Source organism: Mangifera indica, chromosome 9, assembly GCF_011075055.1.
Source record: "Mangifera indica cultivar Alphonso chromosome 9, CATAS_Mindica_2.1, whole genome shotgun sequence".
Taxonomy (NCBI): Eukaryota; Viridiplantae; Streptophyta; class Magnoliopsida; order Sapindales; family Anacardiaceae; genus Mangifera; species Mangifera indica.
Genome location: NC_058145.1, coordinates 11,491,297 through 11,518,622, shown reverse-complemented (window position 1 = coordinate 11,518,622; position 27,326 = coordinate 11,491,297). Strand labels below are relative to the sequence as shown.

The 27,326-nt window shown below is 33.7% G+C and overlaps 3 protein-coding genes across 3 annotated transcripts; all 3 read right to left on the bottom strand.

The window, feature by feature from the left end:
* On the bottom strand, window positions 1–3,233 carry LOC123225507 (scarecrow-like protein 30). Its single transcript, XM_044649481.1, is given in 2 exon segments — window positions 1–1,635; window positions 1,638–3,233. Coding segments are annotated over 2 exon segments (2,112 nt in total). The 5' UTR covers window positions 2,514–3,233; the 3' UTR covers window positions 1–399.
* A 989-nt stretch (window positions 3,234–4,222) lies between these two features.
* Window positions 4,223–6,729, bottom strand: LOC123224962 (scarecrow-like protein 30). The gene has a single exon (XM_044648768.1). It carries the CDS (start codon window positions 6,392–6,394, stop codon window positions 4,373–4,375), a length of 2,022 nt encoding a protein of 673 aa, XP_044504703.1. The 5' UTR covers window positions 6,395–6,729; the 3' UTR covers window positions 4,223–4,372.
* A 16,909-nt stretch (window positions 6,730–23,638) lies between these two features.
* LOC123225931 (scarecrow-like protein 14) lies at window positions 23,639–26,818 on the bottom strand. The gene has a single exon (XM_044650301.1). It carries the CDS (start codon window positions 26,451–26,453, stop codon window positions 24,036–24,038), a length of 2,418 nt encoding a protein of 805 aa, XP_044506236.1. The 5' UTR covers window positions 26,454–26,818; the 3' UTR covers window positions 23,639–24,035.
* Between the last annotated feature and the right edge of the window lie 508 nt (window positions 26,819–27,326).

The window sequence follows — 27,326 nt, the reverse complement described above, 5'->3', positions numbered from 1 at the left end:
TTTCATAAACAAGAGAGCAGTTTTGTTGATTATTCTAGTAAAATTTTCCATTATTTACATGTCAATAAGCAAACAGACTTTAGTCCATCTATACACTAGTGTAATTTTCTTTAGAAGCTTTTTCAATTCACTACACTCCTATCTGAAATTCTCCCCAGACTTGGTTTTCCATTCATCTGCTTTATGACTCAGTACAATTATGAGCTAAGCATACTAGTGCCAGAATTTTATGTACTTCAATCATCACAACAGCATAGAAACCTGACTATATAGCATTCAATTTTCTCTTACATAGGAAACACTAGTAAGTCACAAGGCTAGTAAACAAAAAGAAATATACTTCACAGCATCTCATGAGCCACCACCAACAGCTTTAGGAATTCATGGGTGTGGTCTTAATCAAGGGTGGACAGGTTTCCAGAAAGAAAGAGCATACATTAATCTCCCCTTCCATCCCTGCAGCATCCAATTGCTGACTTCATCAATAACAAAATCTGGATGAAAGTTCGATTTCACCAAAGACTTTGCTTTGTTCATCAAATATTTATCCAGCTCAAGTTGCCTGAATCCAATTCTCAGATTCCTAGCCTGCCATTGCTTATAGGTTTCTGGCCTATCAACCCTCTCCAAACCCTCACATGCAATAACATTCATAGAATCTTTCCCATATATTTCTCTCTCAAATAGCATCCTTCCTTGATCTTCTCGAGGTAAAGTAGCCTCAAACAAATCAAACAATGCAGAAAAATGGAATAGTGCCTCACGGAAACGTGGGAGAAAGAAAGGTGCACTATGGGTACCATTAACAACTCCTTGGATGAATATGTCAGGATCAATTTTCTTGATCAATTCTAAAACAGCATCTCTTGGGCTACTAATGACCACTGTGTCATCAGGCAAGTGTTTCATCCTGTACATAGAATTAACAATCGTCATCTCTTCTCTGTCAATCTTGAGATCCTCCAACTGGATATTCTGCCACTTCTCAGCTATAGATGTGTACTCAAATGGGACATTAAACCTCTCACAATAGGATTTTAGTCGTCGCCCAGTCTCTTCAACCCTTTCTGCAGGTCGAAACCCTGGCTGAGGTAATTCAACGCCTGTCATACGGATCTTGGGAGGACCACCTGTCCTTTTTGAAAGATGCTGAAGAAGGCAAGGCCACTGAAAACCATAGCCAATGCCAAAATCAATTATGTGAATCCTTGTTGCCTTTTCAGATACTTTTAATATTGTTCTGTTTGCCATGTAATAGGACATCCTACTGAAGGGGCATGATGAAATATATGCCCTGTAAGCTTGTAAAACATCAGCAGCCGACGCCCTACTATGGAGATGTGTAGAAATCGGTTTCTGGGTGCCAGCCAGACGGGCTTCAAGACCATTAGCAAAGTAGTAGGCCAATCTTTGAGTTCCATCACCAAAAGAAGAAGAGTGCTGCCTAATCTGCATTAAGAGGTCAGTTGCAGAAGTTTGGTCATAGCTAGCCACAGCTTGTGCAGAAAGAGTTAATAAAGTCCATAAATCTACCACTTCCTTCTTTTTTCCTTTTTTCTTTGTACGTGCTGTTCCACAATTAGACCCTTGTGACTGCCCAGTCTGCTGCATCTTTTCACCTATTCCAGTTTTCCCAATCCATGAATCAAACATGATGCAAAACCACTATTTTCACATTGACATAGCAACACTTCATCGAACTCCTCCGATGGCTCATAATCAGAAACTGAAAGCGCTATATGCTTGTTTCTCCACCCTTCTTCAAGACAATTAACATCCTCCAGATCATAACCTTTTCTTCCCCTTGATTCTTTTTGTGAACTGTGTTTCCTATCCGTTGCTACGCTGGTTACCACATCTTCTCTGGACTTTGATAGGCTACTCTCTGAAGAGATAGCATCATCATTAGAAAGGAAATTACTAACTTCCCTTAATTCATTGAAGAGACCAACAGGCTGTATCTCACTATATGAACTTGGTAAAAGAAAGGTACTTTGGGTAGAGTCAATAAGAGAAGTCTGTGTAAGAGAGGACTTATCACTTATCCACTTGGGTTGAACCAAGTTGTTGGCAGTAAAACTGTCATTACTGCTATCAGCACTGCTACTAGTGGTGCAATAATCATCTGGACTGTGTGACTTTTGATTGAAATTTACAGAGAATTGCTTTGGTGAAGGGGGGTATTTCTGGCCAAGAACATCGTAGAAGGATTTTTCAGCAGCTTGGAGGGCCAAACAGTCCTGCAACATGCACATCTTATCCCCCAGATCTTCTTCCATAAGCAGCTCGCTTATATACTTGAGAGTTGTTTGAGACAGCTCACTGGTGTCTGGAGAATCTCCATTTGAGCCCGTACTAGAAGATGAAATGTTATCACCAGGGAGGGAGGGATTAGTTGGAAGGAAAGATGGATCCATAAGGCCGTGATTCTGATTTGAATAGACTGAAACTAAGCCAGGGTCAAAGTGCAGATGATTCATGTAACTAGAAAATCCTACCAGTAGCGCATTCATAAAGAATCGATTGTGGATATCAAGAGAGGGTTTTGAAGAAAGAAGATGAAAATTATGAGCTTATGGTTCTGTCAAATTGCTTAATTAAAAGAATCAAAGATTCACAAAAGGAAAGTAAATCTTTGCACATGTCCCGATTGAACAGACAAATATATTTTCTACTTGCCAAGAATAAAAAAAATCTAAACAACCGGGAAATCAGCTGACATAGCACTGTAAGAAAACAGAATAGGAGAGATTCATATCATAAAAAATAAGAAGTGGAGCAATTGAAGGAGGGAGAGCACCTTTAAAACCTTAGCTTTGGGTTCTGGTCTAGATAAGAGGATATGAAAACCACCCGGTGAGATGGGATATCGTAGCAATAAAAGGCTCGATTAAATGAGACAAAATTGCCGCCATGGCCATATATTTACCAGTAATCACTAATACTATTTATCAGATTTTACTATGAAACAATCTGACGAACAACTTGTCTTTATGTTGAAGCAATTGACTACCTGTAGGCCAGGGCCAGCTGTGAGCCCAATTTCTTGCACCACGACGCGTAGTGGGCTGTGTTTGCCCCTGATGAAGACTCATAAGCTGTAGGATTCAACTAATCATGTGGAAGTAACCTTGAAGTTTCTTCAAAAAAATGAGAAAACATATTATTTTGCTTGCTTCTCCTCTTTCGAACCTATGCCTCTTGCTTGGATGCTTCCAACTCTTGGCGGCATAAATTTGCCTGTTTGTCTCACCTTCCTGGTACGACTAGAAAAGTGCGAATCTAGAAATTTTTGTTGGGTTGCGAGCTATATTTAAATTGCAGGCTCCAATGACTGCTCTTTTGACTGTTATTGTTCCCACTGTAAGACTGCTAATCTCTTCCCTACGTCTGTCTCTTGAATGGACCCTCAAATGGTCGTCACCTTGTGAAAATCTGAATCCGCGTTAACTTGTACAAATCTTCACCACTAATTTCACAGCACGGTGATTTGCTGTGATTGTAGATAAAATCTTTTCAACTTCATCTTTCTCCTCCCGGGACACTTTCACCAGGCTCAGATTGTAAATAGTGAAGGTTTTTTTTATGGGTAACTGGGACCGCGTTCAACCGAGGCCATAAGTATAAGCGGCGTTTGATTACAGGGTTTTAAAATTATCTTAATAATCTATTTTTATTTTTTTTTAATTTATTAATAATAAAATATTATAATAATTTATTATTATTATTATTGTATAGAGTAATTTAAGAGTTTTATCTTATTATAATATATACAGGACTCAAATTCAACCAGTGAAACCACCTCTAAAGGAGTGATGGTTTAAAGTTGAACATTAGACCCTCCTTCATCTCATATTTTAATTTTATTAAAGTAAAAGCTCCATAATTTCTGCAATTGAACAATAAATTGTATTGTATTAAATGAATATGATGTTTATTCGCAGCTTTCAACGAAGAAAGTGCAAAAGATTATGCTTTTGACTGAGTAGTTTAACCCATGTTGTAACAGCAGTCAGAGGGAACCTGTGATCAGGGAAAGCTTGATTAATGAAAAGTTGAGAAGCCACAGTGATGGCAGCTTGTGATTATGTATCAGATTCATTGCACCAGAAAATGAACTTCTAGCACTATCTTAGACCTTTAAACTAATATATAAAAAAACCCATTAATAATTTACACCTTTTTGTTTTTGTTTTGCTGGACAGATTCTCGAAACTTGATGTTACTTGTTTCAGAAGAGGCCTGATTTTATTCATCATCACAACAACAATGATAACTTGATGTTAAAACATCTTTTTCCTTACATCAGCAGAAAAATTAAAGAAATATAGTTCACAGGATCTAACGATGCACAAGCCTTGAGAAGTCTTCATCAATCCTGGACAGATTTCCATACAGAAAGAGCATGGGTTACTCTACCCTTCCATCCCTGCAGCATCCACTGGCCGTCTTCATCGATGACAAAGTCCTTGTGATAATTCAACTTTAACAAACTCTTCACTCTCTTTAATATATCTTTATCTAGTGGCAGCTGCTCGAACCCAATTCTCAGATTCCTCGATTGCCAGTGCTTATACGTCTCTGGCCTTTCAACCCTCTCTATATCTTCACAGGCAATAACATTCATTGAATCTTTTCCAAATATTTCTCTCTCGAACAGCAGCCTCCCCTGATCTTCGCGAGGCACATTAGCCTCAAACATATCAAAGAATGTAGAAAAATGGAATAGTGCCTCTCGGAAGCGTGCAAGAAAGAATGGTGCATTATGGGTGCCATTAACAACTCCATGGATGAAAATCTCTGGATTAATTTTCTTTATCAATTCTAAAACAGCATCTCTGGGGCTGTCAATAACCACTGTGTCATCTGGTAGATGTTTCATCCGGAACAGAGAATTAACAACTGTTATCTCTTCTCTGTCAATCTTGAGATCCTCTAATTGAATATTCTGCCATTTCTCTGCTATGGCATTGTATTCAAATGGGACATTAAACCTCTTACAATAAGCTTCTAATCTGCGCCCTGTCTCTTCAACTCTTTCTGCTGGCCGGAAACCTGGTTGAGGAAAATCAATTCCTGTAATACGGATCTTGGGAGGTCCACCTGGCCTTTTCGAAGAACGCTGAATAAGGCAAGGCCACTGAAAACCATAGCCAATGCCAAAATCAATAATGTGAAGCCTTGGTGCTTTTTCTGCAAGTTTGCAAATCGTCCGGTTTGCCACTGAAAATGAAATCGTATTGAAGGGGCATGCTGTAACATATACCTTGTAAGCTTGTATTATATCAGCAGCCGATGCCCTACTATTTAGATGTATAGAGATTGGTGTCTGGGTGCCAGCCAGGCGTGCTTCAAGACCATTAGCGAAGTAATAGGCCAATCTTTGAGTTGCATCGCCAAAAGGTGAAGAATTCTGCCTAATCTGCTTCAGGAGCTCAGTTGCAGTCCTTTGATCATAGCTAGCCACAGCTTGTGCACACGTGGTTAAAAGAGTGCTCAAATCCACCACTTCTCTCTTTTTTCCTTTCTTCTTCTTGCCTGTTGTTCCACTATTAGACCCTTTCGCTTGGCCAATCTGCTGCACCTTTTCACTTGATCCATCTTTCAACAATCCGTGAATTAAACATGGCTCCGACTTATTCTCACATTTACATATCAATACTTCATCAAACACTTCCAGTGGCTCATGTTCAGAAAGAGAATAAGCAAAATGCTTGTTTCTTCTCTCTTCTACGAAGTAATTAGAATCCTCTAGTTCTTCTCTAGAATATAATAAGCCAGTGTTTGAGAAAACAGTATCATCATTAGGACGGGAATTACTAACTTTGCCTCCACTGGAAAGTCCAAAATGTTGCAGCTCACTATATAAATCTGGTACCAGAAAGGTATTTTCGGGAGAGTCTATAAAAGATGATTGATTACTTATACAGTTGGGATGAACCAAGTTGTTAGCAGTAGTACTGCTGTTACTGCTATCAGCACTGCTACTAGAATTGCAATAATTATCCGGGGTCTCTGAGTTGAAACATGAAGGATAATGATTTGATGAAGGGGGGTATTTCTGGCCAAGGGCATCATAGAGGGATTTTTCAGCAGCTTGAAGAGCCAAAGAATCCTGTAACATGCATGTCTTGTCCCCCAGGTCTTCTTCCATAAGTATATAATTTATATACCTGAGAGTTGCCAGAAAGGGCTCACCGATGTCTGCAGGATCTCCATGTTTGTTCATACTAGAAGATGGAGAAAAATCACTAAGAGGATTTGTATTGGTTGGAAGGAACCATGGATCAACAGGATCTTTGAGGCCATGGTTAAGTTTAGATTCATCAACTAAGCCATGATCAAATTGCCAATGATTCATTGGGCTATAATATCCTTCAAGAAGTGTGTCCATACACTAAGCAACCGAATTGAATCACTGTTGATTCCAGATTAGGATGTAAAAGAATCAAAGCTAAACAGAAGGAAGGCCAAACATTTGTACAAAGTTCTATTGAAAACACTGGAAAACAAGCTAGAAGGAAGAAAAACAGATAAAGATGAGTACCTCAACGAAAGCTTAGCACCGGATTGAAGATAAGAGAGAATTCACAAGCAAGCATGTAGACATGGCAATTAGAATTAGAATAGAGATATGCTCCTGAATCCTGATAAATGAAAAGTATGGCGGTTTAAAAGAGAAATAATTGTGGTAATTCAATTATTCATCCATTTAAGATCATTGAAAAACTGAAGATATTTGACTTTGAATATTGATTTTTCCCATGATGTAAAAGCCATTGTTGACTAGATCATAATTAATATTAATATTAATAATACTATTAATGAATGTATATGATTAACAAGGATAAATATTTGGTTTTCCTTCCAACTAATGCTAATGGTACTTTAACTGTTGCAGTCTTGACTTTGACTTTATACATGAGATGATAGATGAGAGCGTCATCACAAATATGCTAGTAATGTTAGTACCCATCTCCTTTTATCACTTGGATTCCATTAGAACTGGGCAAGGCTTTAAATTCCGTTAGTGTTCTCCTCTTATATTTGAATAATCCTGCAACGTCTGCAATTGACTGCAAGAAAAGCTCTAACCTGCCTTATTGTTAGATGACCATGATAAACATGTTGTATTGTATGATCTAGTTGGCCCCTCTCTTGACAAGCTCAAGAGATTTTTTTTTAAAAATAAATTATAGATTTGGTATCATCTAGTTGTTAGTTGCTGCTTGTAGTTTCTTAGTTTTGAATCTATTGTGAGCTTTGGATGGGAAATTTAATTAGTTATTGTTCATCATTTGTTATGTCTGATTATACTTTAAAGGTTGATTCAGAGTGTTCAATTTGACCGAATATTAATTGTCTCATAATTATTGGAGTACGAGGGAGACTTTAAAAACTTGGAGAGTCTTCAATCATATGTAGATCTCATCATATCTTTTTAAATAATATAAGTTAGTAAAATTATGATCTCGTTTGTTTTTAAGTGGTGTATCAATCTTATTGTTTTACTATCTTTGTAAAATATAATTGGACATGCAATGCTTACATCACAAAATAGCCAACATGTGTTCAAGAGTCATTTCAACGTTCATGATGGACGTTCTTCCATTATAAAAGGAGTCATCTAGAGTGCAAGTTTCCATGAGTTTTGCATTTGAAGGCTTCAAAAGTTATTTTTGATTGTTTTTCTTTGAGTCTGATGGAGGAGAAAAGTTTGGAGTCTAAAGCTTTTATGGAGGAAGAGGATGTACAAATTGATCTTCATATAATTTCTGTCTTTTGGTAAATCAGTAATGTTTGTATGTCATTGTATGTAGTATTATTATGCACCTCCCGTAGAGTGGCGGTGGGGTCATTCATCATAATGGTTTTCTTTACATGAGCATGTCATCATTCTTGTGTAAACTTTCACAATCCTGATATGGGCTTCTATGTTGATTCTCATTTCAGTTCTTAGTTTAGCCTCTTCTCAATAAACAACAAAAGAGAGTTGATTGCCCCCATTGAGTTTCAAGTAAGATCGAGGTTGAAGAAATTACTTAATATGATTTCTGGGTATCTTCTCAGAAGTTTGATATTTCCTTAGACCGTGTCATCCTTGTAAGGGTAACCCAATAGTAAATTCTACTCATTTTTAGAAGAAAAAACACATTTGACCTCATTATTCCTAAAGTCTTGACCTATTATTTTGAATTTAAATAGATAAAGTTTATATTAACGGCATTTATATTTATATAGCAGTTTACATTGCTACCAAGATAATCCTCTTTTTATGAATTCCAAATTTGGTATAGTATGATCTTAGGTGATTGTCATGGTATCTGACTCTTGAATCCATAATGGACTTAAGGTTGAAGATATAACTAGCAGTTGTCTGCTATTCGTTGTGTAAAATTATACTTTGAAGGTTGACTTCAAAGCGCTCGGTTTAACCACATATCACCTTGTGAACATTTTAATGTGGTCCATTGTGATTATAATTAGGTACTCAGAACGAAGACCCCACAACCAAACTGAAAACTGGATTGTATCAATCGAAAGTAAATGAAAATAAAGTTGTTTAAAGCCGCCAAGCAAGAATATGATCCCAAAGGATTCTGCTTTTGAATCTGAAAGTAGATTTTCCCGGTTACACTAATGCAGCGCGCCGCCCCCACCCCATTGCTATCATGGTAATAAAAAATTGAAAAGCCTTGGTGATTGCTGTTGTCATCATGTACAGATTCATTGCATTGTACTCCAAACTGAACTTTTCCTTGCACTATCTTACACCTTTAAATTAATATATAATGAGAACGCATGCATCATTAACTTACTTTGTTCTGTTGTTTATCTTTTCAAGCAGATAGAGAAGTTTAACTGATTGTCGCTGCACCTGCTTGCAGACTATACACCTCATCCACTACTTTGTGTTAGTGACCTCCTGCCTACTGCCTACTCCATATTTCCCTTTTTTTTTTTCCTTCCCTCACATGTTACAGAATCGTGATAAAGATATTGTCATACTGATCATGGTCGTGTAATGTTAATTTTAATAATCTTGTAATGCAAATTATAAGGTCTTCGTAGATATTGTCTTATACCATTGCTCTTCTGGGTATAATTGTTCTATGTATTAGATTTTTTCTCTTGTTCATACAGGCAGACTACGGATCATGTTATATTATTAGATATCATCATGTGATACCCTGAGAAATCAAAATGCATAGAAAAGCTCGTCCTTTGGTCAAAACTTAGAGAGCCGATATCAAATAAGTGATCAGTTATACGATCAATGATTAAACACGCATGTTACCTATATATAAAGCAACCCTATTTGCGGGTAAAAGATCTTCTATCCAAGAAGATGAGGACTTGGCAGTTTAGTTTCAATCATTCTCACAATCCCTTCAATATGTCAACTCATCTGTTACACCCCATGTCAATTATTTGTCTTGATATTAATCATTTTTCACCAAATCAGGATCTTGTAACTATCCATTTTTTTATACAAATAGAACTGGATTAGGACTCTAGAATTATTGTGTTAGGGTTTACTTCATCTAAATGTGTCCTTACATGTAATACAGTTTCTTGTCTTGTAAAATAAAGGGAAATTATCAAAAGTAGACAAAATTTAGGGGGTCTAAGAAAATTGTCCAAAATATCCAGGTTTAAGCAAAAATACCAAGGTTTTGTGAAATGACGAAACTGCCCCCATATATAAACATAGCAAACTTCTTTATTTCCCATGGTCATTTCACTGTGCAAATTCAAAGAAATTTCAAATTTTCCCACTTTCCCACGGTCATCCCACGGTCGACCAGATTTTCGTCAATTTTCTTGCTTTCCAGCAACCGCAAATGATAAAGAAGGTTAGTATATCTCCCGTAATCTTGTTTGAATCAAGTTATTGCTCATATTATTGAGATTTTTAGGTTTAAAATTTTAGGATTTCAATTTGAACAATGCTTAAAATGTTTTGATTTTTGATTGTTTTTGTTGAATTGATTGAGGGGTTTTATGTTATACAACGTGTAGATTTGATTTATGAAAAAATCGGAGGTCAAAACAACCAAATTTTGCCCGAAAATGGTTGTCGAAGGATCGGCATTCCGACCGTGGGAACAGTATTTCCCACGGTCAAACGATTTCTCCCACGGTCAGCAGACATTGACCGTGGGTTAGGGGGTAAAATATCTTTCTTAAAATATTGGGGAGTCGGGGGAGATTCCTTAGAACACAACAGGTTTTTTCTGAAATTTGTCATATAACAGTTGACCTGTTTTAAAAAAAAAATTTCATGAGGGGGTAAATTGAGAATTTTGTTATCTAGGGTTTCTAATCGCGTAGTTTTCGAATTTTATATCCGTTTTTTCTATTTTAGGGTTTTTCCATATGTAACTTTCAAATTTGAGATTCGATTTTTCGAATTTTGGAGCTTTTTGGCACAATTTACGATGTAATGACGTAATTTCAACTCAATATTTCGATTTTTTCGTTTATAAGATATATTGATTCGTGTTTTTGAATTTCAGTTCCGTTTTTTCGAATTTCACAGTTTTACGATAGATCGACTCGTATTTTTCATATTTCTGAAGAATTTTTCAATTGTTGCCATTTTAGGGTTTTTCAACTTTTAGAATTCGAATTTCAATTCCGTTTTTTTGAATTTTATCTTTTTACGATATATCGACTCGTATTTTTCAGATTTTAGAAAAAATTTTCGATTGTTGTCATTTTAGGGTTTTCCAACTTTTAGAATTCAAATTTCATTTTGTTTTTTTGAATTTCATCGTTTTACGATACATCGACTCATATTTTTCAGATTTTCAAAGAATTTTTTGATTGTTGTCATTCTAGGGTATTTCAACTTTTAGAATTCGAATTTCAGTTTCGTTTTTTCGATTTTCACCGTTTTACGATAAATCGACTCGTGTTTTTCATATTTTCGAAGAATTTTTCAATTGTTGCTATTTTAGGGTTTTTCAACTTTTAGAATTCAAATTTCAGTTCCTTTTTTTTTAATTTTATCATTTTACGATACATCGACTCGTATTTTTCAGATTTCTGAAAATTTTTCGATTGTTGCCATTCTAGGGTTTTTCAACTTTTAGAATTCGAATTTCAATTTTATTTTTTCGAATTTCACCGTTTTACGATATATCAACTTGTATTTTTCAGATTTCTGAAGAATTTTTCGATTGTTGTCATTCTAGGATTTTTCAACTTTTAGAATTCGAATTTCAGTTTCGTTTTTTTGAATTTCACCATTTTACGATATATCAACTCATATTTTTCAGATTTTCAAAGAATTTTTTGATTGTTGTTATTTTAGGGTTTTTCAACTTTTAGAATTCGAATTTTAGTTTCGTTTTTTTGAATTTCAACGTTTTACGATATATCGACTCGTATTTTTCAGATTTTCAAAGAATTTTTCGATTGTTGTCATTCTAAGGTATTTCAACTTTTAGAATTCAAATGTCAGTTTCGTTTTTTCGATTTTCATCATTTCAGGATATATCAACTCATATTTTCTTATTTTCGGTCAATTTTTTTATTGTTAACATTTTATGGTATTTTAACTTATAGAAATCACATTCCATTGCAGTTTTTTTGTATTTCACCGTTTTTGGTTATATCGACTCGTATTTTCTAGATTTCGATCAATTTTTTTATTATTGACATTTTAAGGTATTTCAACATCTAAATTCGAACAATCTTATTTGTTAAGTTTTGTCATTTTCTTTTTTATTATTTCGTATTTTTCTTCTTTTTATGTTTTTTTTTTTACAAATACATTTGTTTACATATTTGTTTTTTTGAATGTCTAACGAATTTTTAAAATTTGTGTAGGATAATTCTCGCAAAAGAAAACGGGTTGACGACGAGCTGCGAATCCCCGAGAGTCGTCTACCTCTATGCGTCGACGTTTAGCGTCGCAATTGTATTTTCACTGTATCGAGTAACTCACGAATGTATATTTAGTTACCTCGTTGTTTGTTTATCGTTTTTCATATCTTCATATGTATATATTTATTGTATGTACGTATGTGTACGATGTACTTTACCTGTCATTATATATAGATATGTATTTGATTTCATTCTATATGTGATTTGAGTGATGTATCGTAAAACGGTAAAATTCGAATTCTAAAAGTTGAAATACCCTAAAATGGTAATAATCGAAAAATTCTTTGAAAATCCAAAAAATACGAGTCGATATATCGTAAAACGGTGAAATTTAAAAAAAAAAACTGAAATTCAAATTCTAAAAGTTGAAATACCCTAGAATGGCAATAATCAAAAAAATCTTCAGAAATCTGAAATATACGAGTCAATATATCGTAAAACGGTGAAATTCAAAAAACGGAACTAAAATTCGAATTCTAAAAGTTGAAATACCCTAGAATGGCAACAATCGAAAAATTCTTCAGAAATCTGAAAAATACGAGTCGATATCTCGTAAAACGGTGAAATTCAAAAAAACGGAACTGAAATTCAAATTCTAAAAGTTGAAAAACCCTAGAATGACAATAATCGAAAAATTCTTCTGAAATCTGAAAAATAAGAGTTGATATATCAAAATGCCCCCCAAATTTTAATAACATTTCGTTTGACCCCTCAATTATCTATTCCTAAAATTTCATTGAGAAATTTATAATGCTCTTATAATGTTTAATATCATAATACTCCCTAATTTTAATAAAATTTCATTTAACCCTTCTAGTGAGTAAAGAGGTTTATATAAATGAAGGGAAGGGTAATTTTGGTATTTTAGAAAAAGTCATGGGCATTTTTGCTTAGGAATAGTGAATTTGGGCTTTTTTGCTTGAAAATAGTGACTTTAGGCATTTTTGCTTAGTGGGAGGGTATTTTGGCCATTTTTTATAATTTCCCTAAATTAAATATTATACAGAGGCAAAGGAGACACACAACAATTTAGACATTCATAGTGTTTTTCTGCTATCTTTTCTCCAAAGTAATAATAACATAAGATGAACCGTAGGTTTCTGAATGGCAAAGCTAACAATTGCATACCATTACTGTGCTTATTCTTATTGCTTCCACTGTTTTGCACCGACAACTCAGCCTACTTTTTGTTAGTAAAAATTTTTGCATCAAGAGTAAAATCACTTAGGACCGAAAAATATAAAAGGAAGTAGATAGAGGTGGATACGAATCGAATTAGGTTTGAATATACCTTAACTTGAGTTTAATTTGAATAAAAAATAATTTGATTTGAATTTATTGAGTCAACATTATAGATGGTTTAAGTTCCGTTTGAATAAAAATGTTCAATTCAAGTTTGACTTAAATTTATAGTTCAAATTTATGACTCAGATATGTGACTTAGATTCTTAGGTTGAATTCATGACTTATTAACAAAATGATATTATTTAATAATTATTTAACATAATTTGAATCTAGTCACGAGTCAAATTCGAATCAAATTGAGTTATCTATTCAGTTCACGAGTCAAACCGAACCGAATTCTCTCTAGCTCGAGTTTGACTCTGTTTTAAAACGAATCAAATCTCTTAACTCAAACTCAAATTATATTTGAAATAAATGAATTCAAACAAAATTAAGCCGGTTATTGAACCCGAGCCAGCCCGGTTTGGGTCCTGCACTAGAAGCAACAGAACATGTGGATTTACTACACTGTCACGGCCCAGGTTGTTAAATGAGTGTGGGAATTAGCTTATAAGGTTTGGATCTATTAAACTTAGTATATGTATTTTACGTTAACCATTTTACACCAAAACTAGATATTTTTGCTATAATTGAGCCATGTGCTGGGCTCTGTATAGTTAATTACAGGTGTTGCTTCTTATCAATCCAGCTATTTCTAACAAATGTTGTCAACTCAATAGCCCTTGATGGTTTCCCTCGGACAGCTATCTATCACTGTGTCATCTGGGTGGTTTTATTTCGATACAAACAGTTAACCACTGTTACCTTATCTCTGTCAATCTTAAGATCTCTAATTTGATGGTTTCCCATTTCTGTGCTATAACATGGAACTCAAATGGGACCTTAAATCTTTCACAATAACTTTTTAAGCGATGCCCTGTCTCTTCAACTCTTTCTTCTGGCCGGAGACCTGGTTGGGGAAGCTCAATGCCAGTGATGCGAACCACGGGAGGTCCATCACTACAAATCTACTGCCTCCCTTCTATAGACCTTTTTCTTTGTACGTGTTGCCCTACCATTAGAGCCTTTTAATTGTCCGTTAGAGAAAGAGCTGAATGCTTGTTGCTTCTTCCTTCTTCAAGCTCATCACTATCCTCGCTGATCATCAATTTTCCTTCCCCTTGATCCATTAAATGAATGCTGCAACAAATTTTAACCAAACATCATGCAAGATCACCAACATCATCATCTGCAAATGAATATTATCGTTCTCATAAAACCAATGATAATCCTTGGAAAAAAGTCAAAAACCTTATATTCATGTCTCTTGATTCAAACCAAAACTTCATCCTTAAAAACCAGTCATCTCATAAATATCAATTGATAGGTGGGGTGGAAATATTTACATTTATAAACCATATATTACATTCTAACAAGAGTTTACATAATGCAACCCAAACTACCTTCATCAAAAGAAACTCATCTTTTAGGAAACCTCTTGCTTCCACTTCAAGGCACCTAATTAACTTGATTTACAGATTTTCTCCTATAGAAACTTTTTTTTATAATGGTCAGACATAACTTTACGTCAATTAATAGATCAAGGGATAATATAATATATATATACACACGTGTTATAATAGCGTATGTTCACAAAATAATCATTTGACCACTTCTTCGTTACCAAACCTTGCTTTCTTGTCATTTACTCTGTGTTTGGAAAACCTTTTGTTTGACCATTTGTATGTGTGTTAAAGGTTAAAATTCTACCCATGAAAAATACGCAAGATCAGTGGCGTGATTTTCGCAAGTAATCAGAAACAAACAATGAAAACAATAAAGTTTCAAAGTGGTCTAGTTTGTTACTCAAAAACCTATATTTACAGTTATATTATTAAATATTTTTATAGAAACTAGATTAATGACAGTAAGATATTACAAATTGTTTGTGTTTTTGTCTCTGTACAAACTTTTATTTGTAGAATAAAAGGAAATGACTATTATGTAATTACATAATCGAATACTCTTAAATCTTATCACAATAAATTTAGATATCTAAAAAAGTTTGACAATTATGATTTTCCATTAAAATAAGAAATAATTATGTTATCTTGTGATGATTGAGGATAAAAATGTAATCTAATATCCAACGATAACAATAAATAGGAATGATATATTAAGGAAATTGTAAAAATAATTGAAACTGCAAAGGCCACTCTTCCCATTGTTTTTGGATTAAAGAAATTATACCCATACTTTGGGTTGTTACTTGTTGGTTGCGCAAGTAGTTGTTTCTTTGTTACAACTCTTGAAAATCTTGCTTGGGATGTAATATTAAAAGCCATCAACTAGTATGAGGTGGTGCTTCCCTTACACCATCTTGTATAGGAAGTGCTCAAGTAATTCAAAGTCACCTCATTCTAATTGTCATTGAATACGTATCATTGCATCCTCGATATGTACATGGTCTAAAAAGAGTAAGGGCTAGGTGAACTCACCATGAAAAAGTTCGCCTATATCAACACATTAAAGAAGCGTACCACAAGGGAGGGTTTCCACTTAATGTCTAAGTAGATACACCCATATAAAGGATAATGTGGATGATTAGCTCAAAAAAATTTTCTTCTTCTCCCATTATTTGCGAAATGGAAAATTTAGTATTTCAAGCAATTGCAATTGTTAGGTTTAACTTTCATCTACTCTTTGTGTCTTTTATTTGAGTAGTTGACTAATTAGTTCACTTTGTTTTATAGTTAACTATCATAAACCAAACTTGGCTACAACTTAAAAGAAACGAGCACAAAAGTTCTACAAGTTGCCTAATAGTGCTTGAGACACCATGGAATTGCTTTTGATTGCCAAGCTTCAACTACATGACCTAATCCCTTTGGCCATGCTACTTCTTGTGTGTCAATAAGACAACAATAACAACCCACCACTTCATGTGGATTCTAAGTTTCAATTATTCATGGTGAGATTCTTTTATATAAAGTTACTAATTGTGGTTTTTCATGTAAAAATGAGGTTGTCTAGTTCTTGCATTTTTAAGTTAAAGAAAAGTACAGGAACGAAAAGGATTCCAGTTAGGTCTCACCCTAATGGAAAAAACTCACATATGTCAAATAATCTACACTAAGTCCATGACAAGGGAGGGAAAATTTCCCCCTTATCCTAGCATGGACAAAAAGAAGAATAAGGAGGCACCAAAGGAGTTGAAGTTATTTGCTATTGCAACAACTTGCCTTGGTTAATATATTACATTAACCTCTTTTTGAGGTTCTTCCTAATGTTTAATATAATAATTTTGTTGTCTGGTAGAGTGTGGCTTATTTACAAACTCTTTTAGATATCCTTTTCAATGAGGTTTTTAACCATGTCTTTTAAAGTTTGATAATAGAGATGATAATTTCAGTCCGACTTTAGGGGTCTCGACCCCCCTTATCTCTAATAAGGAAAGGATTCCCTGATAGAAACAAGGAAAGGGACGGAGATAGAAATGAAAAAAATCTCAGCAATCGAGGACATGGATACATGTGTTCCATTCTCGCCCACATCCGAGTCTCCGTCCTTTTATATTAATATATTTATTTAAAATGCTAACATATCTTTATAGTTTTAAATTATTTATATTTTTTAAATTTATTTAGGTCTTTGTTGTGTATATTAAAGTGGTTAATATATTATATTTATGACATTTGAAACAGTGGTTTGATTTTAATTTTACTTAATTTTATTGTTTAATATATTTATATTATGTTTAGAAAGTATAAAGAAGAGATTTTTTTCTTACAAGTATAGAGAGGGGATTTTTTCTGTGGAGACGGACAAGAGATTTTTTTTTGCCAAAAAGGAACAAAGAATTATTTTCATCCCCTTAATGGGAACAGACTGGGAATGAGGATTGACATCCCCTATAGAGGCAGGGACAGAGATTGAGATCTCTTTTCCTATTATTCCTATCCCTATTTGACATTGGTTTGTGTCATGTTGAACATTGTTATGGTAATTAAAAAAAAAAATTTGGGATCTCACTTGGTGCAATCTCCCTTTAGGTCTCCAAACCACTTAAATATATCCACGTCTTCACATATCATAAAGATGTGGTTGATTGAAGTGACAAAGAATTGTTTTCACATATCATAAATGTATCATTGATTGAAGTGACAAAGGAGAGTAGTCACTATAATGGATTAGCGAAGTTGGATTCTTTATAGGTTGTTCTTTCTACTGATTAATTCTTAAGGGTTTTCTATGCATCTCCATTGTCAATTATTTTCTCATCTTAATTGTTCTTGTTCTTTGAAGAGGTATTAGTCGATGCCTTCAAGCCAACATCCATTTGTACAATTGTGAACAATTTTACTCACAAATGTTATTTGAACATTTTGTTTAAGCAAGCTAGAGATATGTATTCTTCATCCTATAACCAATGCTTAAATAGATTGATTCTTTTAGATCATAAGCTACCTAAGAGAACTCAACATTGAAGTGCTCTAGAAAGGACTTCAAGGTTTCATCCTTATCTTGCCACACATTTCTTAGGCAGTTGATTAGCTTAAAGAATCTCTTAGTTTCCTTAATTGTTTATAGAATTTTGTTGATAACTTCTTCCAAGAGGTTATGAAACCAATACGTAGCTTATTAAACCACCTTTTTGCTCCTCTAATGAGAATAAGTACTAGATAGTGGTATTTGGCTAGTTAGAGACATAAATGAGCTTCATTACTTCATTGAAGGAATCAAAGTGGTCTTGTGGGACACCTATTTTATCACATGTGACTATGGAAGGCATCTTGAAGTCATTAGGTAGAGGTGTATGGTGTACTATTATAGAGAAAAAAAATTCTCCAATCTGACATCTGGTTCATCCTATTTGGCAACTAAGATGTCAAAGCTTGTTTGAGCCCTCATCTCTAAATGTCTTATAGGTTACATGCGTTGAACATTCAAATGGTCACGCATGTTGGACGTTTAGGCATGGCATCCAAGATTGGCCAACATATCAAAGATGCTCATTGTGTCATCTTGTAAAGGTAGTGAATAAACGATATCCTTATGACATGACCTATTATATGCACCTTGCATATTGACATCTTGAGCTTCTTAACTTGAATTAGGTTCTACGTGTTAAAAGCCGATACCTTTATAAGGTGAGTTATAATCTACACAATGCATGGTGATGCCTTGACCTATTCGATGAGAGTCATGTTCTACAAGCCAAGGTCAACACCTTTATGGTATCAGTTATTATCTGTGCAATACATGTTGACGTCTTGTTCTACTCAGTATGTGTTATGTTCTACACATCGATAATTAACACCAACATGGTATGAGTAATGACCTACACAATGTATGTTGACACATTGATCAACTCAATGTAAATTACTCTTCACATTAAGAGTTTATGTCTTTATAGCATAAGTTATTGCATGTACATCAAAAATAAATCTTGGGTCCTTTGTTAGGCAACACCTCATTTTTGTCTCTGCTGGTAGAAATAAAAAGAAATTGTGTGAGAAGCTTACGTTCTAGTATTGACTTGCCATTTAGGAGGGACTAGAGTCCCAAAAAAAGCTATTAGGGCAATGTTGTCCATTTATTGGATCAAGGCATTAATGGCATTATTTAGGCCTCCCATTGCATCATTCAATCATGCCTCTGCACCATGTGCTACTAGTTATGCTCCAACTGTTGAGGCAAGTTGGTTGTCAATAATAAGGTCGAATGGTTCTGCAAGAGAGAGACTCTAATTGTCTTCAGTAACCTAAATAGTTAAGACATTTTTTTTATCTTCTTTCACAAGATCCATAGGAAGAATATTTTGTTAGAAATTCACTAAAATAAATAGTTTTTTGCCAATGAAAGTAGGAAAGGTTTTTTGAGTGACCTTTTCTTAGTGCCAAATGTTAATGGTTAAAATTCTACCAATGAAAAGTATTTAAAATTAGCAGTGAGATACAAAAGTAATCAAGGACAAATAAATGAAACAATAATATTTTTAAAATGGTTCACTACACTACTTAGAAGCCTACGTCCACTTCTATGTTATTAAGTATCTGATGAAAATGTGACATAATAATAGTAAGTGATTATAAATTGTTGTCTCTTTGCCTCCATACAATCTTGTTTTCTATAGGATAAAAAGAAATAATTATTCTATAATTACACAATTGTATACCCTTATATCATAGTACAAAAAACCTAGATCATAGTATAGTGAACCTAAATATCTAAAGAAGTGTGATAATAGTGTTATCCCATTAAAATGAGAAATAATTATGTCATCCTATAATAATAGAGAATAGAAGTATAATGCGATCCCGTAAAAACAAGAAAAATGAAAGACATATCAAGGAGATTATAAGAATAATTAAAATGGTTAGGTATCACTATTTCATTGTTTCTAGAGAGAAAGAATTTTAGGTACACTTTGAATCATTATATAATAATTGTGGGTTGCTTCTTTGTTAAACATCTTGTCGCACAAGAATGTGGAACTCTAGGTGATACTAGTTCAAAAGTTAAAAACTAAATAAATACTATAGTCCAATTCCTTCTATAAAGTTATAAATGAATAATGAAAAAAATAATAAGAATAAAGAATTTTCATTAAACTATCTTCTGATGTGGGTTGGTGAGACCACGTCCAAATAAATAAAGCAAGCCTCCAAACAAGGAAAATAACCACAAGGATGATGTTTAGAGCAATATTATATATGCGTATTTTCGATACATAATTTAGATATACAGATAATGTATTATTATATGGGTAAGTGATATTTTATTTCTAATTTAAAAGTATCAAATAACATAATGATATATCATTTATATAGTCAAATTATATATCAAATATATGTATACATAATTTTATTTATGCGATGTAGATGGAGAAAGATTAGCTACAAAGGATTAGACATTTTTGTATATATATAATATATGTGGATTAGTCCAATCTTTCCAATACAAATTAAAATCAAATGAGGGTTTGAATAAATGACCAGATTCATTTCATCTCTATTTGAAATGGATCTTTCACTGGCACTATCTTAAACTACAATATAGTGGGGTTCCCCTTTTTAAATATTCAAGATGTTATTCTCACTCAGGTTGACTGTTTGTCCCAAATAACTTTGTGCTGTTTCCTCGTAGTTTCGCTGGGCGTTTCTTCTGCACTCTGCTAATTATATAATATTAACCTTAATGTGCTCAACAACCACAAAGATAAATAGTGTTGGATTCTTGCTTAATCATAAAATTTGAACGAGACGTTTATGGCATTAAAATAATGTTGCAGAGTTGAAACCCACTATGCCATGTCTCTCTAATGGCACATATTGAAACTTTCAAGAAGATGAAAGGTCAACAAAAACCAGGAATTGATTATACAAGAAGTGTAAGTTTGTACTCCAAGTTACCATATTGATTTCAAATTATCATTTCATCTTTAGAATATTATTTACTTGTATGTACGTTTAATGCAAATGTTATCCTCAACCTCAACCATTAGGTTATACTGGTTCGTAGACATGGCAATGGGCTTGTATTAGGCTGATCCAGACCTTCTTTTTCAGCCTGACTCGTGTTTGAAATGATATTAATTATCTTTTGTTTTATCTGTTATTCATTTGGATTTTTCAAATCAAAGCATATTTGAAATGATATGTGAAATGAGATATTTGATTTTACTTTTACTTGTTCTTATAAAATCTCTCTTACAATGTTTATACTGAGCCATTTCTTTCCCATTGAGCCAAAAAAATGGATTCATTTTAATTGTTTGATCATCTTTTTTCATTTCAAATATATTGAGTTTCTTCATTATCAATGTATTCAAAAGGAAAAAAAAAAAGACAAAATTGTGAAAATAAAATAGAAACTAAGTTAGACATAATTAAAATTTGATCAAAAAAGTTTGAGATTAAGAGATTGAAGAAAGTTTAGAGTCAAGGGGAAATATATTACACTGGAGACATTTTCCTTTACGTAAGGGCTGCCATGTCTCAGATACAAGCACCATGAAAACAGAAAGAGCTAATATTAAAAGGCCAGAGGACTGGTTTCCACCCAAGTTTGGGTGAAATGGGTAGGTAAAATATCTAAATATTCATTTAAATTTTAATTTGTTACAATATATTTATAAATTTTTGTTAGAATTAAAGGATAATATCATCATTTTATTAGTAATATTAAAATAATTAAAATTATTTTTTTCTTAATTTAGAAAACTAATAATTTTTTCTTAAATTAAATTTTAAAAAATTAACTTTTCTCTCATAGGATATCAAACCTGAAATTCGATCATTTTCTCTAATGAATGATGACCCAACGACATATGAATAAGACAAAGTCATCCAAAGGATGACTTATGGACAACGACTATCGTTTAGATTTGAATAACGTTTTATCGTCCAACAGCACGTTGCATCAATCATTGATGGCTGAAAGAAAAGGTAAAGAAAAAAACTTAGAGATTTAGAAGAAAAAAAAACCACTTTTTAAAATTTAAATATAGGGGTAAAATATTAATTTTGAAAACTTAAGGAGGAAATAAAATAAAATTTTATATTTTTAATATTATTATTAAATAAAAATTTTACTCTTATATTTAAAGGCAGTTTAGGAAAAAGTAAATATTTAAGTTTTTTATCTTAAAAAATAATAAAATTAATATAGTTTTAAAATTTTTAAAATAAAAACTTAAATTTAAGTTTTTAACGAGAACCTCAATTATAAAAAGAAAAATTATTTTTTAAATTAAACTAAAACTGAATGAAAAATAGTCTGTTGCCATCCTCAAGAAGCTCATAATTCAAGCAAAGAAGGACTGGACCCTTGTGTTATGATGTACTGCCGACCACATTTTACATGTGAAAGTTTTATTGACAGCTGCCTGCCAAACAAGAAAAATGGTCCAAAATTATGATTATGTTTTATATTGTTGTTTTCTTTTCCTTTAAAGGCTAGTTGGTCAATGAGGGCCCATACGTCTTGCACGTGTTTGAACTTCAATTTGACGAACGAAATCACGAGTGACGTTGCTCATGGAACATTTACAAATATATTAAATTTGGATAAAAGCATTTTTTTATTACGCTTTTATTATTATTATTATCACCTCCAAAGTATAGTTTATTATCAATGTGGCTTTTCTTAGTTTTAAAATTTTTAAATTTATTTTAAATACTTATTTATTATTTAATTTTGATTAAAATTTATTATTAATTATAAGAATAGAAATATTAGTTAATTAATAATATTAAAAAAGTTAAAATTTTATCTTATTTTTTATGTTAGTTTTAAAAACTAACAATTTTTCTTAATGTAAGTTTGAAAAGTTATATTTTTCTCTCTAAGGTTTTTATTTTCACCTTCTCCAATGATCATTTTCGTTCTGACAGACTTCATCTTCCCACTCATCTCTTTCATCAACTCACTTTTCTCAATCAATGTTCAAAGAAGAAACTAAAAAAAATCGTTTTAATTCTAATCTACTTTGTCTTCTCACTCATCTTCTTCATTGACTTACTCTTTCTTCATCGACTTTCAAAGAAGAAACTGAAAACAAATTGCTTTTGTCAACAAAAAACAAAAACAAATCGTCTTCATTGACAAAGAGATGAAAACAAATTGTTTTTATCTCTTCTTCGATAAAGACGATTCATTTTAATCTCTTCATCAATAAAAATGATTCGTCTTCAAGCACAATGGATCTAGATAAATTGAAAGGGCACTTCGTAGCCGCTTTGTTAAGTTCGTCTAGATGAATTGAAGATGAATCTAGACAAATCGAATGCAGGGACGGATTGCAATATTTGTGGCTGCTTCATCCCACGTTTGTGGCCACCATCTTCAATTCGTCTTGTCCAGAGGCAGGAGGGAGCACAAGCAAAGATGAAGGTATAAGAGATTAGCCAGAGAATGGTCACTAGAAAAGAAAGGAAAAAGAATGAAATTATAATGGAAAAAGATAATTTTTCAAACTTAAACCGAAGTGAATTGTTAGTTTTTAAAATTAAGATAAAAAAATATGATAAAATTTTAGTTTTTTTAATATTATTAATTAAATAACATTTTTACCTCGATAACTAATGACAAATTTTAACAGAAGTTTGATGAGCGATAGATATTTAGTTTTTCAAAAGTTAACAAATGTCATTTTGGCAATAGACTAAACTTTTGGTGGGAATAAAACTTTTGGCTTTTTTTTAATTTTGTTTGGACAAATTCACTTTTTTTTTTAAATAATCAAGGACCCTATTTATATTTATTGAACAGATAAATTCAAGATACAATGATCAATTCTGTAACTACTGTACTAGGTAAATCGAAATTTTATAAGCATGACAGAGACTTAAAACTCAAAATTTTATTTTAAAAATTTTAATATTTTATCAATTTTGCTAACCCCTATACAACTAATTCACTTTTATTAATGCTGCGGGCACAGCCAAAAACAACATAGGAAATAAATACAGACAAGAAGCTAGGATCAAGACTCTCCTGGTTACCAGCAGCACCATGGCAGGAAATCAAGAAGAAGGGCATATATTCATTACACATAATATTGAGTTTTGACAAGGAAGGCAACAGCCTGCTCAACTTAAGAATTGGAAAACCTCCCAACTCTTATACATAACATTAACATACGAGTACTTCTGCAAGAAGGAAGCTTTTAAGTTTTCTGAAAACATGAAATGGATAAAGTTAGCTTCTTTCTTGTTTTCCATACAAAATTTACCACAATAGCAACGCTAGAATTACTAATGGGTATCTGCACTTAAAGTGAGGGAAAGCAAACTGAAACTTGTTAGGAACAATGCCTTCATTTATTTTCAAAGTTAACTTTGCCTTTCTGCTCCTGGAAGAATCCCATAGCTCTCAATGTTTCCTTCTAAAGTTTGTGCTGATCAGTACTTCTATGCAGGTACCCAGCTGGAGGAAGCATAGATAATCCTTCCTTTCCATCCCTGCAGCATCCAGTTGCCATCTTCATCAATTACAAAGTCTTTGTGGTACAAGCGCTTCAACTTAATACTAAGTTTCTCCATCAGCTGCTGGTCCACTGGCGATGGCTTAAAACCAGCCCTCATGGTTCTTGTATGCCACTGCTTGTATGACTCAGGCCTATCAATCCTCTCCAAACCTTCACAAGCTATGACATTTATTGCATCTCTTGAATAAAACTCTTCCTCTAATAACAATCTCTCTTGACTTTCACGGGCCATAGTTGAATCAAACATATCAAACAACGAGGAGAAATGCAAGATTGCTTCCCGAAATCGTGTGGCGAAGAAGGGAGCATTATATGACCCATTAGTGAGAGAATTCACAAAAATGGCTGGATTTATCTTCCTGATTAAGTTCAACACAGCATCTCTTGGACAGTTTTCTTCAACAGTTTCATCAAGCAGGTACTCAAACCGGTACAGACAATTCACAGCAACCACCTCGTTGGCATTAATCTTGAGATCCTCAAATTTGATAGTTTCCCAGTTCTGTGACGCAATGCCATTGTACTCAAATGGAACTTTAAAGCGCTCACAATACTTTGCCAAGCGACGACCTGTCTCCTCAATTCTTTCTGCTGGTTTGAAACCAGGTTGGGGAAGCTCTATCCCAGTTATGCGGAGCTTAAAAGGCTGGCCATTGAATATCTGCGGAAGATTTTGAATGAGTATTGGCCATTGAAAACCATACACAATACCAAAATCTACAATGTGAAGAGTTGTTGCTTTCTTGGCTACATTCATAATCATTTGGTTTGCAAAGTAAATGGCAAACTTCTTAAATGGGCAGGCATTAAGATAAACTTTATAAGCTTTTAATACAGCGGCAGCTGTTTTCCTTGGAGCGAAGGAATTATAGAAATTTTTATTTCCCATTCCACTGCCTGCCAAACGTGCTTCAAGGCCGTTTGCAAAGTAATGGGCTAGCCTCTGAGACCCATCGCCTGCTGGTGAAGAGTGCTGCCTAATCTGCTTCAGTAGCTCATTAGCAGTTCTGAAATCACTTGTGGCAACAGCTTGAGCGCAGAGAATCGATAGAGTCCTCAAATCTGCTGTATCCTTCTTCTTTTCCTTCCTAGAACGAGATTTCGAGCCATTAGATCCATTGGATTGTCCATTTTGCTGCAAGCTGTTGCTTGATCCAGTATGCAAAGCTTGAACCAGACCCTCATTGGTGCACTCTGTAGGCTCACACAGTAACACCTTGTCGAACATCTCTGCTAATTCAGCCTCTTCCACATAAACAGACGAGAGTTTATTTCTCCTCTCTTCTTCTAAGCCCACATCCTCACGCTCATGATTTTTTCTCCCCCTTGATCCTGCAGGCAAGTTTTCCCTCTCATCTTTGTCCTCATTGACTAACACCTCGGCAGTCTCTTGCTTTTGCTCCTTAGAGAAACCGTAGCTTTCTAAATCAATGATAAGCTGATTACCAGTTGGAAGGAATTTACTAGCTTCCTCCATCCCCCTTTGAAACTGCAGTATAGACTCTTTGTCACTAAACATATTATGAGCAAGTAGCTCATTCACAGAAGTCCTCAACCCATGGCCAAAATTAGTCATGCTGTGTGGTGGATTGACTGAAAACTGCGAACTTGAAAACTGCAAACTGGGCTGCCCCGAATAAGACTGGAAATGGTAACCACCAGAAGGTGCGGCTTTTGACAGAGGAGGATTATACTCTCCAATATCACCAACCAAAAGAGTATCAACAGAAACATTAGCACCACTACTACTGCTAGTAAAGGCACCAGTATTACTGTTAACATCATTGCTACTATTAGAAAAATTACTGTTGCTTGCTAAACTATCGATATCGAGGTTAACAGACAATTGGAGTAGAGGTTGAGGTTGATTAGAGGATGAAGGATAGTGTGGCTGCTGTTGACCAAGTACATCATACAATGATTGCTCAGTAGCTTGTAGATCAAAAGTGTTATAAAACATAGATGGCTTATCTTCCATGTTTTCTTCCATAAGCATCTGGCTTATATATTTGAGAACCGGGTCTGAAGACTCACTATCATCCGAGGGAGAGGAAGCCTGCCCCTCAGGACTCCAGCCGGTTGAGGGAACAAAGGAGTTCCCATCAGGACTCAAACTACTAGAATCAACAAGAGACGCTATTTCAAGGCTGGAGGTTGACAATGGCGGATCAGGATCAAGGGGACCAAAAGGGATATCCAAAAACTGGAGATCTGGTGAAGGAATGGTGAACTTGGATGCTTTTTCAGTATTTTGATATTGGATTGAATTAGATACAGGGGAAGCATCATTGAATTGAAAATCATTAATAATATCAGGGAATTCAGGGGAATTTTGATCCATGAACAAAAATCAAAGAGTAAACAATTACAAATCCAAACTCTAAATCAAGTTCAAAGTACAGACACAATCAAAGAAACAGAGCTAAGCTAAGCAGAGGCAGATGGAAGTAAAACAAAAGCAAGAGAAGAAAAACTAAAAGTTGGAAAGATATTAAGATAGGTCTTACCAAGAAACTACAAGCAACTGAAGCAGAGAACGCTGCAGAAGCATATCACAGAAATAAAGAAAGGAAATAGAACTGCGGTCTTACAAATAAGGAAAAAACAACAGAGACTGTAGTGGGTGTTTGCCTCTAGAAATATCCAAGACACTATCAACAGGCTACAGGTAAGAACAGTTCGGTTTATCAACAGCGCCGTTTGATGATTGGCTGCGTTTCGCTTTCTGTCTCTGCAAATTGTATCTATGCATTTCAACCCTTACCATTAAAGTGCTCTCGCCGTCGCATGTCACCGTGACTTGATAATGATGTTTAATTAAAGTAGAATAATATTTAATTATATAATAATTTATATAAATATTTATAATTTATATATTTAAAATAAAAATATATAATATTATTTATAATATAAATGATACTTTAATTATATTTTTTAAGTCAAAGAGAGTAATTATTTATATATTTTATTTTATTAAAATATAATATTAATTTATTTTTATTCTTTTATGTTTGGGTGGTCGTAATAGTTTGTATTATCAAAACGTGTTCGTATCATATCAATATGAGGTTAGGTTTCGAATAAATATATTTAATTTTACCTTGATTTGAATTGAAAATCATATTAAAATTTTTACTCTTAACCCAATCTTTTAATATTTAGTTAATCTGATACAGCTCAAATTCACTATAAATTATCTATTATTTTAATTCTC